The sequence below is a fragment of the Pygocentrus nattereri genome, chromosome 14, assembly GCF_015220715.1.
Source record: "Pygocentrus nattereri isolate fPygNat1 chromosome 14, fPygNat1.pri, whole genome shotgun sequence".
Classification (NCBI taxonomy): Eukaryota; Metazoa; Chordata; class Actinopteri; order Characiformes; family Serrasalmidae; genus Pygocentrus; species Pygocentrus nattereri.
The window spans coordinates 30,461,508-30,477,586 of NC_051224.1; the positions used below are offsets into that span (position 1 = coordinate 30,461,508).

A 16,079-nucleotide genomic window follows, 5' to 3' on the forward strand; every position below is an offset into this window, starting at 1 on the left:
GTCAACTCATCCTCCACTGCCAATCACTTTTTAGGTCTACATCTGCAGGAAAAAAACTGCAAGCTGATGAGGCGAACAGCCCAGGAGAGCAGAGCAGAGGATCTCAAGCATAACTACTTACCCAGATCACATTACACTCTATTACAGCCATCTCGCTTTAAACATATTCATATTGGACAATTTCCTCGACCACATGACTATCATCTGCCATAGTAATAATACAACCTTGGGATTTGGATTTGGAAAATGTATGTTTCACATTTCCAAAGGATGAAAAATAATAAGCATCATAACGTGTTGTAATATTTTAATAATGCTTACAAAACGACACATTTTTTTTATTCCTAAATGTACAGAGTATACAACATTCTGTTTCACTAGAACGAGTAAAGCTTGGCTTGATAACGCTTAGTGTTTAAATAAAGATTTTCAGAAGACATTCGACAGAACTTTTCCAAGAGTTCTTCAGATCCCATTACAATTCATGAATGAAAACACTTGCAGGATTGACACAACAGAAAAAATAGACTTTCACAAGACAAAAAAAAAAAAAACATTTGTCAAGTACATATGTTGCAGCTGAGGTGAAGACCTGTGTGGATGTTAAAGTGTCATGGCTGTTCTGCAGAAAAGTGTCTTCACCTTATTGGTCCAGAACAAGAAATCATTGCAATATGTTGTGACTGTATGTACTGTAATATGGTAGCAGAGGGGGAAAAATTTTTTTTTATAATAAATGTGATGGTATGATGCACATTTACAAAATAGAGAGAGCAAGCACAGCAAAAACACTGTAAAATAAGAATCCTGGGTTGATAGTGTGTTAAGAGCAGTTTGGAAAAGTCCTCCACTGATGGACATGGCTTGGCTGGTTTGCTCCATAGCATGCTCATTATTAGGTACATTTAGAAAGTAGCTTTTCTGACTGCAGCATCCTACCTACAGGGCTCATTTAAGATACACATGCACCGCCTGACTGAGCTGAGCTATCAGAACCCAGAGTCATCACAGCTCGAGTTTGGCTATTCTGTGACAGTCACTTTGGACTGAGTGGAGATGTCTTCAACTGAGTCTCAATTAGGTCCCACACTACTATACTAAACTATCATTACATCTTGCACTCCCAATACTTCCCACCCAGTTGGTAGCTTGACAACAATTGCTCTCACCATCAGAAACCAATACAATCTTTTGCCTTCTTCTCCCTTTGGACTTGCTTACACAAAAACAAAAAAAAACGCTCAAGGTTTGAAGATTGGCGCTGCTATGCTCTGCTCTTAAATATACACTATGTTCTGAAACTCACTCTCTCTAATTAGCAAAACAAAGAGAAAACAGACAGAAAAGAAGAATCTGTAAACGAGTAGCGAGGTTCTGCTTGGAGTTCATTTCACGGCACATGAGCACCTTCACTTTCCCTACCTCTCTCCCTGTTCTTCTCTGTTCTTTTATCATGGTCTTTTTCACAAAACAATAATTGTAAAATCTGCTTTTCTCTTGTGTTGTAAATACAAGGACTGAAGAGCTGCCCTCCACAACATGTTAATTATATAACAGCAAATGTAGGAATGTGTCTATGCTGTGCACATTAAACGTATTCAGCATAAATACAACACTGCTTCAGAATATCAACAACTAAAACTGAAGACATACACACAAACACACACTTTATACAAGAGCCAAGAGGTATGAGTGTGTGTAGTCTATGCACTGCTTTATGGAGCAGTTTGCTGGTTGCAGTCTCTTACTAATCCTTTCAGAGATATCTAGACAAAGAGAGAAAAGAGAAAAAGAGAGAAAAGGGGAGGTGAAAAAAGGAACCCAGTGTCTGTTGATCACTGTATGACACACATGGAGCTTCGTGGAGGGTTGACCGTCCTGGCCACAGACTCTTGACTGTAGTTCACAATGTCCGCCTTCACCACTCGCTACAGGCCAAGCATGAAAAGGAGAGAAGACATTCAATTTGTCAGCACATCTTTATCTAACCCCTTTCTAAATCCATGATTTACCACTGAAAATACTAACTGATAGATTATTAAGGTGGTCAGTCCTGGATATAGTTGCTGTCGGCCAAATCTTTTCATTAACCATCAATAGACAGCTTGACAGTAATAGTCATTCCTTATTTCCATTGTCTGGATATGTTTCAAACTGCACAACCTGCACAATCTGTAACCAGAAACGCCTCAGCCCGGTTTGCAAAGTGCTATTACACTGTGGTATAACAAGATGTATGGCCAGTTTAAAAGGCTTCACTTATAAGCATGTGGCTGCACCTACCTGGTTAGACTAAAATCCAAAGATTTAGCTTTCTAATTTAAAATATAATTTTGTTATTTGATGAAATAAATAATGGGAATCAGTTGAGGCTTTCTATAGATTTATTTTTTTTATTTATACATGTATTACAAATTATTGTATGTAAACATAGATAGATAGATAGATAGATAGATAGATAGATAGACAGACAGACAGACAGACAGACAGACAGACAGATCGCTATAACGTCCTAAAAGAATAAAAGCATTTCATTAGTCACTGTCTAATGATGTACATGATTTATTATTCTCTGCTTTTTTATATACCTTTTTAGATAAATATCAAATATTGTTTAAGAATCTGAAGCATTTCATGGATTCATCAGTGCTATCCGAATATGCAAATTTCAAACAATAACTAACCTTATCCTGGAGCATTGTGTCTTCATATGAATTAACTCTTACTATGCTCAGATGGTTGGCCTGCTACTTAATTTAAATGTAAGTTACTTTTGTTGCAACTAGCAGGAGTTTACTACGGTACAAATATAACAGTTATTTTTCCGGCAATGAAAGAGGTCAAACTAGCAAACTTGTAGAGAATTACAAGATGAAATGCACCCATATTAGTTTCTCAGAAACACCTATAAAATGTCAGTTAAATACCATGGTTAAAAGAAGTAATTTTGTGGGAAACGTAATAATGATATTTAAATGAAAAGTCCTTTGAAATGTTCAAGAATGGTTGATGACACTGCCTCACAATAAAATAAAAGCATATGGAAAAGCAGAAAAATCACATGAATTAACAATGCACATGAAAGCTACGTTAACTATGATTCAGGTCAATTCTAAACAGCCCAGTGATCTAAGAAAACTACAGGTACAGTTACAAAGCAACAAACTCTACAGCTGAAGTGTAAATGCTCACTCATCCTTGCACACTCACACAGACACTCGCACATACTGTTATGTTACTGAACAGAGCAGATCTTGCTCTGATTGGAGTCTTGAGTAATCAGTCCCTCATCCTGAGGATAGTCCACCAACTCAGCTCGAACTATCCGCTACAGATATGCATGCAAGTACACACACAAAGAAAGGCAAGAAGAGACAGGAAAAAGATGTAAAAGGGTGGGGAAAAACAGGCAAAACAAAGAGTTATGAAAATGAGAATGCAAAGAGCAATGACAAGAAAGAACAGTTAAAGTGTGTTTGTAGCTAATAATGATTAATTATGATGAAAGACAAGTGTTGACACTTTAGTCTCTCATTAATCTCTCTCTCTCTCTCTCTCTCTCTCTCTCTCTGTCACACACACACTCACACGCACTTTTCCAGAATGATGGAGAGGGCTTCTCTGCAGAGGCTATCTGTTCAGGGGTCATGACCTCATGTTAACCTCTCTAAACCTGATGACCTGACAACTAGTAATGAGAGATCAGCACACACACGCACGCACGCACGCACGCACGCACGCACACACACACACACACACAGCTGCTGAGCTTTTAGATTAGCTTACTAAATCAGATCCCTACCAGTAACCCTGCAGATGCAGTCCAACATACAGGTCAATGAAAAATAGATTTCAAAATGATTTTAGAAATTCCAAATTTAAAAACTACTATTATTATTTTTTTAAGGCTTCATAGTTTTCATAAAGGTATAAATTCACATTTAAAACAGGATCAAGTTTACCAACCATATATAAATGTAAAAAGTTATTCACCACTACTGAAAACGTGAGGTCCTTGTAATAAACTACTTGGGCACCTGTATAATATTTTGTCCTTGAACTCAAGGTTATACGTTTTTTCCCAACTAAATAAACCTTATTTTAATAATAAGAGATTTTTGTGGATTTCCTGGGGTCTTACCACCTAACTTGGTAAACTAGATTAGATTAAGAGAAAACTGAATTTATAGATGTTTTGCAATTAGGTAAACATATTTTTAAGTTGCTTTATTTTGCAAGATGTTATTATCTGTAACATTTCAAAAAAGTCATGCCATATTATTTTTTATTTAAGTAAATTACATTTTTTAAATAGTTTACTTAATCTGCATACATGGCTGGATGGTCACACCTGATATTGTTAGACTTTGGGAGACAAAAATGCCTATTATAAATATTTATTTATTCTGAAAAAAGAAGGATTGCAGAATAGGTTGACAGGTGTTATGTATTTATTTAAGTACTTCAATAAAAAAAAAATAAAGCATTTAAATGCGAAAAAATGTGTTTATTTATTACTGCCCACCCACAAACACAAGCATCCATACATTCTAAATAGGTCATGCTTACCTGCGACTGCTCTATTTCTGCTTTATTGAGTTTTATTCCCAAAATCTCTGCTGCCACTCTCTGGAAACAAAGGAACACCTAGAGAACACACACAATGACACAAAGATACTATTTGACTTCCCTTAAATAAACATATTGTCACTGTCAGAAAGACTGTTATCTACATTTTTTAAAAGGGTAGATGGTCTTTTTATTATGTGACACTTTTATGATGAATGGATCATACTTGGATTAATGTGTGTGCATGGATCAATGTGTGTTCATACTTTAGAGTATATGAGCTAGTGTTTGCAGGTGTGTGTTACTGACCGAGTCTCCCGTCTTAGCTGACACAAACTGGCTGATGAGGCCATTCTCTTGACAGAAACGCTGATGCTTGTCCACCTTTACTGTCCGCATGTGCTCCAAATCAACTAAGCAAACAATACATGCACATTAGAGAATCACACACATTTACAAAAGCAGAATGTTTAAATCTGTGTTTTCATGTGTGAGAAACAGAAAGAGAGAGACAGGATGTAGCCACTCCACCACAACCTTAATAAGAGAAAATAATTTAGCCAAGAGGCTGAAATTCAACTCTTTCTCTCTCTGTCACACACATACAGCCTTGTAGTCAGTTCAGTACACACAGTACACAGTGGCTTTGCAGACGTTTTTGCAGTTGCTAAACTGGCGTGCAGCTATTTTTAAATGTAAACTGCTGCAACTGGACAAATCCAAAGATTACACAAAGTTCAATAAACTGAAAACCGGAAAAAAAAGCTGAAATATGAGCACTATATGAGTACTGAGACTCTTTCAGCCTGTCATCCTCAATTCAGTCAGGTGTACAATATTGCCTTGGCAAGATTCTTCTGTTGGTGTGCACTGACAAGCTCCAATCTAAATACTGGAAGGGTACAGGATCAAAACCACTGCATGCTCCTCAGTCAGGTGGTGAATCGAGTCAATTATCAAGACAAAAGCGCATCAAAAGCAAATTACAGATCAGATAAAAAAAAATGCAAGAAATATCACACAACCCAAACAGCACTAAGCTGGAAGAAAATAATTAGGGATGCAACTGTGAGACCTTGAAACACTTACAGCTGAAGAAATATGTGTCAGCAATTTCCAAACTACAAAACCTCTATAGTACAGTGGCAAAAAAGGAGATATTGCTTTCACTCTGCAGTCTCTAAGTGCCTAAACGATCCAACAAAAATGTGACAAAAGTTGCTGTGGTCAGACAAAAAGTTTTTTAAAAGCCAAGCATTGCCGTATAAACATAATTTTCAAATTTCACTCCAGGTATTAAAATTCTTTCCTAAAGTACTCATTATATAAAACTAAAGCTGAACTACAGCTTTAAATGTAACTATTTGATATAGACTCATTTTCACAATTTCACTAAGGAGTTTAATACATCATTAACAAGTTCATTCAAATGCAAATGAAGTCTTTAAGGATCAGATACAATAAATGTCTAAATAAATGTATTATTTAGACGCTGATTTATGATTTCTAAAGCTGAGAGGAATTAAATGCAATACTGCATCACTGTATGTTGAATACTGTTTGCTACATCACAAAAGTAACATTTAAGCTCTAAATATCTAAATAAGATCTTTCGTCTAGTTATTAGACACAAACCAGGCTACCACAGAAATATGCACCTTTTATTAGCACCTTTTTTCTTTCTGCAGTGCAATCATCAATAAACATGGGATGGTTTACAAGCTTTTATTGTATGTGTGTGTGCGCATGTGTGAGTGTGTGTGAGAGAGAGAGAGAGAGAGAGAGAGAGAGAGAGAGAGAGAGAGAGAGAGAGAGACAGAGAGAGAGATAGATAGAGATATAGAGAGACAAAGAGAAAGAGAGAGAGAGAGAGAGAGAGAAGGAGAGCTGAAATAAACATACATCCCAAAAGGCTACAGCTACCATTACACAGTATTATCCTATAGAACATTGTACTCTTTACCCTGAGGGAACATATTCCCTCACATATACATACACATACTGACCTCTCTATGACTCTGCAGACATGACATCTGCATGTATGTGTGCATGACAGGAATGAAAGATGAGCTATGGCAGTTTGCATAAAATATATTAAGCATTTATGTTAGTTTAGTATGTTTATGTTAGTTGCTTAAAGGGATACATTTTAAGCTGCAAATTTAAACAGTGCCACTGTCAACAAAATTACACATACACAATATTATAATTTTTTCACTTTCCAGAGAGATTTTATGCAATGCACTTAAGGTAACGTTTAAGCCAAAATTCACTTAACATGTATTATGCAAGTGGTCACTGATTACCTGCATGCACCACATTAACACAATTTTGGCCTCAAGGAACTGAAATCTATGTGCTGTCAGCATGGACTGATTTAGTGCATTCACAACAATGTCCTGCCTCACTGTGAGCCATGAAACTCGCCACACACACCCACTGTGATGTCACTGCGGGGTCACCACCAGGTCAACACAGAGGGGTCAAGCAGAAGTCACTGAGCTGAAAGTAAAGATTCTCTTCTTCTCTTTCTGGGCTTTGTGTCAGGGATAGACACACCCAGTGTCTACTGAAGCTCTGTACGGGAGTGTGTCTGTGTGTATAGGTAGCAAGGTATTGCGTTTCCCTATAGCTTCCCTCAAGATCGCTTCTATTCAAGCTTTCATCCTCACCAGCACCCTGCTTTTAAGCCCTTGTGAAAGTGTGAGTGAAAGAAGCAGTTTTTAGACATTTTGCAAACTTAAAGTAAATTTCCAAAATATCTGTAAAAGTTTACAGACTGTACCGTTTCTATTGAGTACAGTCATGCACAAATACCTGAAGACAACATATGAAGATAACTGTACGACAAGAGTCTCGCTAACCATGCAGGGAGAGATTTGAACCTTTATTCCCCAGCAGTTTTGACATCCCTCTGTCAACATTATGTGACTGTAGCCCTTAAAGTTCAGAGACCCATAGCCATGGGTAATCTCTCAGTATGACAAATATAAGTCATTCAATGACACTCAGTGATCCATATACTACCACAGCAAAAACTAATTTAACCAAGACTGAAGAGATCATTTTACACATAGGAATACTCAATACACACAAAAAACGCAGATGCATTCCCTGGCACCGACACTAACTCCTTGTCTCTGTATGTATAAACAGGTAAATGTGAGTATGTGTGTTTTATTAATGATGGTCTGGAGCAGAGGAGGCTCTCTGGCTGCTACCATCACTAAACACAGCTAATCCTTTAGATCCATTAGATCCTCAACACTTCTAAATGCTTATCAATCAACCTTACATACACACTTGCATATGTGCGAATATATATATATATATATATATATATACATATATATATATATATATATACACACACACACACACACACACACAATCTACACTTCTGTAATTATCAGGGATACATCACTATCAAAAGTGGTATAGGGTCGGCTCTTTTACTCAAACAAATTTGAAGACTGAAGTTCATATCTGCCAAATTTACTCTGACTGATTTTTCAAAACTGCCTTGGTTTTTGTAAAACAGGCCGTAAAGAGCCCCAGCAGCAAGGTAGCTCAGTTTCTCAGTGTATGCTCAGTACTCGGCATAAAGCGTGTTGTTTTGAATGAAATAGCTTTATTTGAAGTTCATGGACAGAGCTGTCTGCAATGGCTGCATCTCACACAACATGGATGGGGCATTTTCATTTCATTTCAGGGTGAGAGCACATAAAACATAGGCTTTGTCTACACAACTGTCTTTTTAAATTTACAGCATAAGTATATAAAGTGTGAGTCACCAAAGAACAAGTTTTCTAAAATCACACACTGTATGTTTGGATTTCGATGGCATTCAACTACAGCTCAACCAGCCAAAACAAAAGACTTCAGATGTAAAACTCCAAATGCAAGCTCGTCAGATGCATGCTTGTGATTCCTGCTGTCACTAAGCTACAACTTCTTCGACTGTTGTTGAAGGCCGATGAGAAGCATCAAAACAATGAAACATACTTTACTTACAGTTGTACAGAAGTGCTTTTCAGACATAAAACATAAGTCCATTCAATCTTCTCCACTACTCAATCCAAAGCAACAAATGTAGCATAGCTAGTGTTAATACACGTCTCCTAAAATCTGATAGTTTTCAATGATTGAACATAATTGGTTTTGGCACCCAGGGCCACAATATTTCACATTCTGGCCACTAAATATGCAGAGCCTATGACCCAAGTGGCCATTTGCTGTGAAGCTTTTTACTAGGTGAATTCTGATACATTTACAAATATCAACAATTAATAATTAAACAACTGTTCGTTCAGACACAGAACTCATTGCATCAAATCAAATTCTGTTAGTATTTACCAACTGTAATGTTAATGTTACCAGCACAATAACTAAAGTGATGGCAAGTGATAACTTCACCGTAGAATTAAGAGCCAAGGGCAGTTTTGAGGATAAAAAATAAGTTTATCATGACGATACGACAAAAAGAGGAATTCGAAAATTCAACTTTGGAATTGGATCAAATTAGATTTGATGTTCTGTAAAGCAAGTTGTCAGTATCCACGACAGACACCACAAATTGGGAGAAACTTGAAAGCAAAAGCACTGTTGCAGCTTTCAACACAAGTTATAGCACCATGATCTTCAATGATCCCAAAAACTCACACTGGACAGAGTTGGCTCAGCAACACCTGACTGGTTTGTGGTACTAAAGCAAGCTTGTTCATTGTAAATACAATGTATATTTTATAAATTCAAATGAAACCATTCACAGATGTCTCTCTCATCGGATTCTGTGCCCCGCCTGAACCCCACCACCCGAACCCCCTAAAACTGGTCTGTATGCACCCCTGACGACATTAGCATTCGACTAGTTTTTGGTGCCATTGATGCATAAGAGAAGTGATGCATAAGAGAAGTGCTCTGCATCAATGGCACTGGGTCTCCTTGTCCTACCGGTGGGAACATTTGGTCATCACGCACAGCAAAAGTATAACATGGCAAAGTATAAACACACACACACACACACACACACACACACACACACACACACGCACCCACACACACACACACACCTTAAAACTATACTCTGCAACATGTTCACACATTGCAGAATTGCAGTTCTTCTCACACATGATCTGAGGTCAGCATAAATCATGATAGTTCTGTGTAGAGTCATACCTGAACAACCAGAACCATCAGCAGTTCAAAATATTTAAAATATTCTTTCCAAAAAAGCCTTTAGTCTGAAGTAAAATTCAGCATTTGTCCCCAATCGTGTGCACAGTCTCACTCGTGCACACACACACCACTTACTCACTTACACACAAGAGATTTTGCATGTGAAATGAAAAACCACAGGATATTTTGGCAGTTACCGTGAAGTATTCCTGACATGCCTCATTCATTATCGGTACAAATAGACTAATGTGTTTCGTTGGAGAAATATTTTCCTAAAAGCTATTGTTACCAAAAATAGTGGCTGGAAGTCTGCAATGGAGTTATTGTACATATAGACTTTCTCCAGCAGTGGGACATGGAGAACAGAACAGTGTTATTCTGCTCCAGACCTGACCGTCACTGAGAGAGTACAGTTATCACACATAAGCACACATAAGAGTGCACACGAGCACAAGAGAAACAGAGAGGGACAGAGAAAAAGTGAATGGGAAAAGTTGCAAAATGCTATAAATACATCTTAATATCTCAATGACTTAAATACATTCACTTTCATCAACACAGAGGTAGTGGTGATGTATGTTATAGCCAAGTGCCAGAACTTACAGCTTACCCACAGAACAGAAGTATAATTGCTGTCCAATTAAGGTGGGAAAATTATTTTTGGCTGCATCAATCACAGCAAACAACACAATGAGAAAACAAAAATGACAACTAGAAGTGTACACAGTTCAATCCAAATCATCAAGTTTTGAGTTTGATATTGACCCAAGTCCATCATCACCCAAATTGTTGAATAACACCTTATATTTCTAATAGTAGCACAGGTTAAATTACTGCAGTGACAAAAAATTGATTATGGACATAAACAATAACAAATATATCAAATAATAAACTCAATCAGCAAAACAAATATAACAAATTTCTTTAACAAGTGAATTATATATAGAAGACAACAAGTCTTTTTACCTTAATATGAGGTAAAAACTTGCCTGTTTTTGTTTATTGTTTCCCAATATCCATTTAGTAACTCTTTCAGATGCTCAAACATCAAAATTTAACAGAATCAAAAGAGCACAGTAAAAATAACACTGCTTATAGGCCAGTGTGGTTAATGAGTCATCCCAGGTTTGAGTATCTGTTCATGATGAAGAAAAAAAAAATCAAGTGAAAATGAAACAAACACTGTACTAGGTCTTTTAAATATTGCCAATGAGCAGGCCAGAGCTTTCAAAATATGCAGACTCGCTACTGCCTTCATCCAGCTAAATGATGGTATGATGTCAAAATAGGCCATTAGCATTAGACTTAACCCCAGCCCGATCAGGTAGACAAAGCTAAACAAATCCCACAGTTTGAATCCATACAGTCTTGTGTACATTACAGTCCTGCTGATCATTTTTCTCGTCTAATCTAATCTAGACCAGTGTGTCCCATCTCCCATACTCACTCACTCATGCATGGCACCAACGGATACAGAACTAATCCTGCTGTTCCCTTACTATCTGCATTTGTGTATGTGTGTGTACGTTATTAATGCACTTGAGGGTTATCAGCTTGTGCAGATCTGGTAGTGGAGGTCTGCCTTTCTCTCTTGTGCTCTTGTTTGTACATCTGTCTGTCTCTCTTTCTCTCTATCTGTGACTTGTGTGTGTGTGTGTGTGTGTGTGTGTGGAGGAGGAGTTGGGGTTGTTATTAATGCAGTGGTTGAGGGTTATCAGTGTGTGTGGATCTGGTCATGGAGGTCTGGTTCTTCTCAGTTGGTGTCAGTGTGTCTGTATAGCAGGAAGACCAAGCAAACACTAAATAAACTGTTTACGTGTGCATGTGAGAGATGGCAAGACGAATCATCAGCAAGCTTTTTAAAGAGTTAAAGCTGAGAGAGAGAGAGAGAGAGAGAGAGAGAGAGAGAGAGAGAGAGAGAGAGAGAGAGAGAGAGAGAGAGAGAGAGAGATGGAGCTATGACAGATTACAAGGAGAAAAGAGCAATGGCTACACCTCGTCCCTCTCACCAGGAAATGTTTACTTTAACAACCGCCGCTGTGGCGTCATGCCATCTGAAACACACGCACACACATTCACACCCACACCAGAAATTCTACTTGAACTTATACATCTCTATTACTGAAGCTTGTAGTGTGTCTCAGGATTCCATTATGGGTCTTTTACTGGTGCACTGGTGTGATAACAACATGTATCTAAAACCATCAACTGATCCATGAGCTTTAATATAGCACTGAAAGCTGTTACCTGTTAACTGCATGAACAAAATCAGAAGAAATCAGATGACCTTGAGCCCCAGTCTCTCAGCTTCAAGTTAAATTCTGTCTCCTTGATAAATAAGACCTAGTGTAAAAGCAGACATAACCTTAATAGAGCAATTAACAATGCAATGAACAATGATAGATATAAATAAATAAAAATAAAATTATATAAAAAGATAAAAATAAAAGATAAATAAATGCACAAAAAACTTATGAAATTAAGGTTTATGAATAAGCCATATGAAAATGCATATTAATTTCTCAACCTCCAGTGCATTAGGTCTGGACAGAACGCACAGAGAGAGCACAGTGAAGTGAGAGCTCTCTTTGTGCTGGGGTCAGCCTGGAACATTTAACGGAGCAGGTAACTGCCAGCAAATAAACTTCACATAACACTGTTAACAGCCACCAACACTGTTTAACCTAAACACACAGTGAGTGTGGGGACAAGGCAGAGTTATGCAGGTCGAACCCCACAGTGAGGGCTAAAGGGCTTTTATGAAACTCAGAGGACCTCTGAACTCCAGATGTAATTCGGCCCACTGCAGCTATGTACATGAGAGAGCAGGATATGGAGGAGAGGGGTGGCGCTTGTCTGGTCTTTAGAGCTTGCTAGCTGCTGTTAAATAGCTCCACTAAGAAGCTGCTCCCCAGTCGGGTCGTTCCATTAGAGAAAGCATGAGGGAGGCAGACCCCTCGCTGATGCGCCTCTCTTAAGTGGCTCTGCGAAGTTATAAACACAGTGACTAACAGAGCCATCAGCACACTTCAACACCCATTTACTCTGATAAAGCACAGACACTGTCTGCAGATTGAGATACTAACACGCACAAAAACACTTCCACTACACACATACCAAAAATATTACCACATCTTTTGGGCTGAACACAAATCTCGTCTCAAAATCTCTATCTAGAGTTGTAGAAACAGCATTTATAATAATGTTGCAGAACTCAATGCTTTAAAATTTGCAGCTCATTTCTAAACTTTAAAGTCTAATCTCACTTCCATAATACATTACATACTACTGCCTTAACCTTTCACAGCTTGAAACAAATTTCTACAGCACAAAACATACAAAGTTTTGTAGTGTGACTATGGCAAAGCACTGCTGTGAAGGCTCCAAGAGCTAAGTTTGGCTTGAATACCACATGCTGAGATTTACATGAAATAACCATTTATGTGGAATGAGATGAGCATGTGATAAAGACGTGAGTGTGTGTGTGTGTGCGCAACATTAAATGGCCATGATACAAGTTTCCATGTGTAAAGTCGTTTAAAACATACCAAAAAAAAAAAGCATACTACACACAGCCGTTCTCTCTTTTTTGCAATCCATTGATGTTGATGGAGAAGGAGGACCTAGTGTCAAGGGAGGAGAGTTAGTTGTAGACTAATTACAGTTATTCTCTACTAATAAGCAAGTAAGTCTGAACCTACACTTAATCTGCCCCGAATTAGGCTACAGCAAACACTGTGACAAAAACCTTTGATGTCTGGACAGGACTTCAACATTGCCATGGTTAAGGCATACTGGGCATAAACATATGGTGAGATTTAAAGTTAAGCAGCACAGTGTTGGATTGAGGGGTAGATTTAGACAGAGCTGGTCAGGATGGCTTCAACCTTTCAGGAAGTCACTGGGCTGTATAAGCATGTGGAAACTGCAGTACTCTGGCTTGGTGATGCTAATCACTCTGGACATTGACTGCCTCTTTACTGAATCCACTGCTCTATTAAATGGCTTCATAGCATGTAACTTCATAAGCAATATGAAAACAAACTGTTTCATAAATGCCACAAGCACAGCTCATAAAAGCAGTCAGGGCCTAGCATTAGGGTCTGTGGCCACAGTTTGGGCAGCTGAGCAGGACTTCTACGGCTGCCAGGCCACTCAGAACAGCATGGAGGAGAAGCAGCCCAAACCAATCAGTGAGAACAGCAGCCTTAGTCATGGATGTGCGTGTGTTTCTGTGTAAGAGATGAAGTGCTCAAATGAAGTGTTCAAGGAAAGGAAAAAAAAAAAAAAAACACATACATATTTCTCTTTTCTCCCTTTTATACCATACCACCATTCAGCACTGGAGTGAAGTATTTGTCAGGGAATCTGTATGTGCATCTAGAAGTATGTTTGTCTTGAGTTGAAACAGGCAGATTGTTTAATATTTGTGCGTATGCATATCTTAAAGGGGGATTCTGTGTTTTGCTAATCAAATTATATCTTTGTCAAATGGAGAACAGCCTAGCAGGCTGTGCTTATGTGTGTATGGTTCCTAAAACAAAATATTGGTTTCTGTAGCATCAAAAAACTACAGGAAGCACTTTCCCAGTGTTTAAATATTGTATAAATTAAATACTGAAGCACTGAAGAGACTGCTTGGGCCAGTGGAAAATGTGGTTTGATACTCTACATGCCAAGTTTTGGGAAAAGTGGGACCTACAACTTTCACGAGCACTAAGATTAGACGTATGCAACTGAGATCTTTTCATATTCACACAGAATTCATTTCTCCTAGCACATACACTGAATAAAGTATTGCTTTAAATGTACTTGACTTAAATGTGTACATTGATTTTACATTAATAAAATACATCACATAAACATAATTATTGCCAATAGTAAGGAAAATGAACAACAGTAATTGTGCTGATATATTTCATTGTGGAACCACTGTACAAATTTGAACCAAATATATTTAAGCAATATTTTTCACTGCACTGTTGCGCTGTAGGGCAGCACAGTGGCGCGGTGGGTAGCGCTGTCGCGAGGAGGGCCTGGGTTCGATTCCACGGCCGGGTGACCAGGTCCTCTCTGTGTGGAGTTTGCATGTTCTCCCCGTGTCTGCATGGGTTTCCTCCGGTTTTCTCCCACTGTCCAAAGACATGCAGATTGTCCAATTGGACATGCTAAATTGCCCCTAGGTGTGTGTGTGTGTGAGTGACTGTCTGTGTCTGTCTGTCTGCCCTGGCGACCTGTCCAGGGTGTATCCTGCATTCTGCCCGATGACTGCTGGGATAGGCTCCAGCACCCCCCCGCGACCCTGACGGAGAAGCGGCGTGGAAAATGGATGGATGGATGGATGTTGCGCTCTACTGATTTGTAGAATAGGTTTATTTAATAAAGTGAAAAACCATTCATGTGGTATAGTTGTGTAAATTAGAGTATTCCAATACTAAGATATTAATTATAAATTTAAGTCACATTTTACATGTTTCCCAAGCCTCGACTTTAGTAATAACTAGGGCTTGGCAAACAACAATATTTTGGCATCACTGTGATGAGTTATGTCACTGTATTTTTTTTAACATATCACAGATATCACCTGCAGGCTTTGTAACATTTTAGCGTAATTAGGAATATTTAATTGGATTTAATACAGTACATGAAACGTTAAAAAAATATACAATGTTTTTAATAGTAGAACTATTTGGGGGTTTGACAGTCCTAACTTATCATAATAATTTTTTTGAGGTTTAATATGTATTGCGTATAATGAAAATGTCCAAGTATTCTTGTAATGACTATATTTTGTAAGCATCTGATCATTCAGAAAGCAATCAGCTCTGACAGGTCCACACACCCAAAAGTATGAGTGAATAAAGAAATGAATGAATTAATATGTAAACAATGATTAATGAGTTCACTAAATCTTCAGAGCAAGTATGTAAATGTAAGTAAATTACACATACAGACTAAAGCAAATGCATGTGCATTAGTATGTGTGAGTTTGTTAGTGGTGTGTGTGTGTGTGTGTGTGTGTGTGTGTGTGATTGCTAGAGTGGGAGTTCTAAGACAGAACAGTCTTTGTAGACCGGGTCCAGGTCACTGCCGCGTGTTAAGATGTATGTTTGTGTGTGGATGTGTGTGCGTGTGTGTGTCTGAATGTGCTGGGACTGCACTGGGAACAGGTTTCCTGATGGTCAGAAGTGTTCTGTCAACAGCTCATACATCACAGGATCATCTTTCTACTGCAACACAGCACAGCAGGGGTGCACACACTCATGGTCATACACACTCACTCACACATAGCCACATGCACACACGTGCACATGCGCGCGCGCACACGCGCA

At 38.3% G+C, this 16,079-nt stretch overlaps 1 protein-coding gene across 2 annotated transcripts in view; it reads right to left on the reverse strand.

The window, feature by feature from the left end:
* Positions 1-290: 290 nt before the first annotated feature.
* rab28 (RAB28, member RAS oncogene family) overlaps positions 291-16,079 on the reverse strand; it is a 41,431-nt gene continuing 25,642 nt past the window's right edge. Inside the window, exons 5-8 of one of the 2 annotated variants that reach the window (XM_017705395.2) lie at positions 4,879-4,982; positions 4,570-4,647; positions 3,229-3,328; positions 291-1,928 (exon numbers count right to left, since the gene is read on the reverse strand). In XM_017705395.2, the coding sequence (XP_017560884.1) occupies positions 3,236-3,328; positions 4,570-4,647; positions 4,879-4,982 (275 nt within the window). In that variant the 3' untranslated portion in view covers positions 291-1,928; positions 3,229-3,235. The remainder of the gene's footprint in view (positions 1,929-3,228; positions 3,329-4,569; positions 4,648-4,878; positions 4,983-16,079) is intronic. The other variant, XM_017705394.2, reaches the window with a different exon arrangement.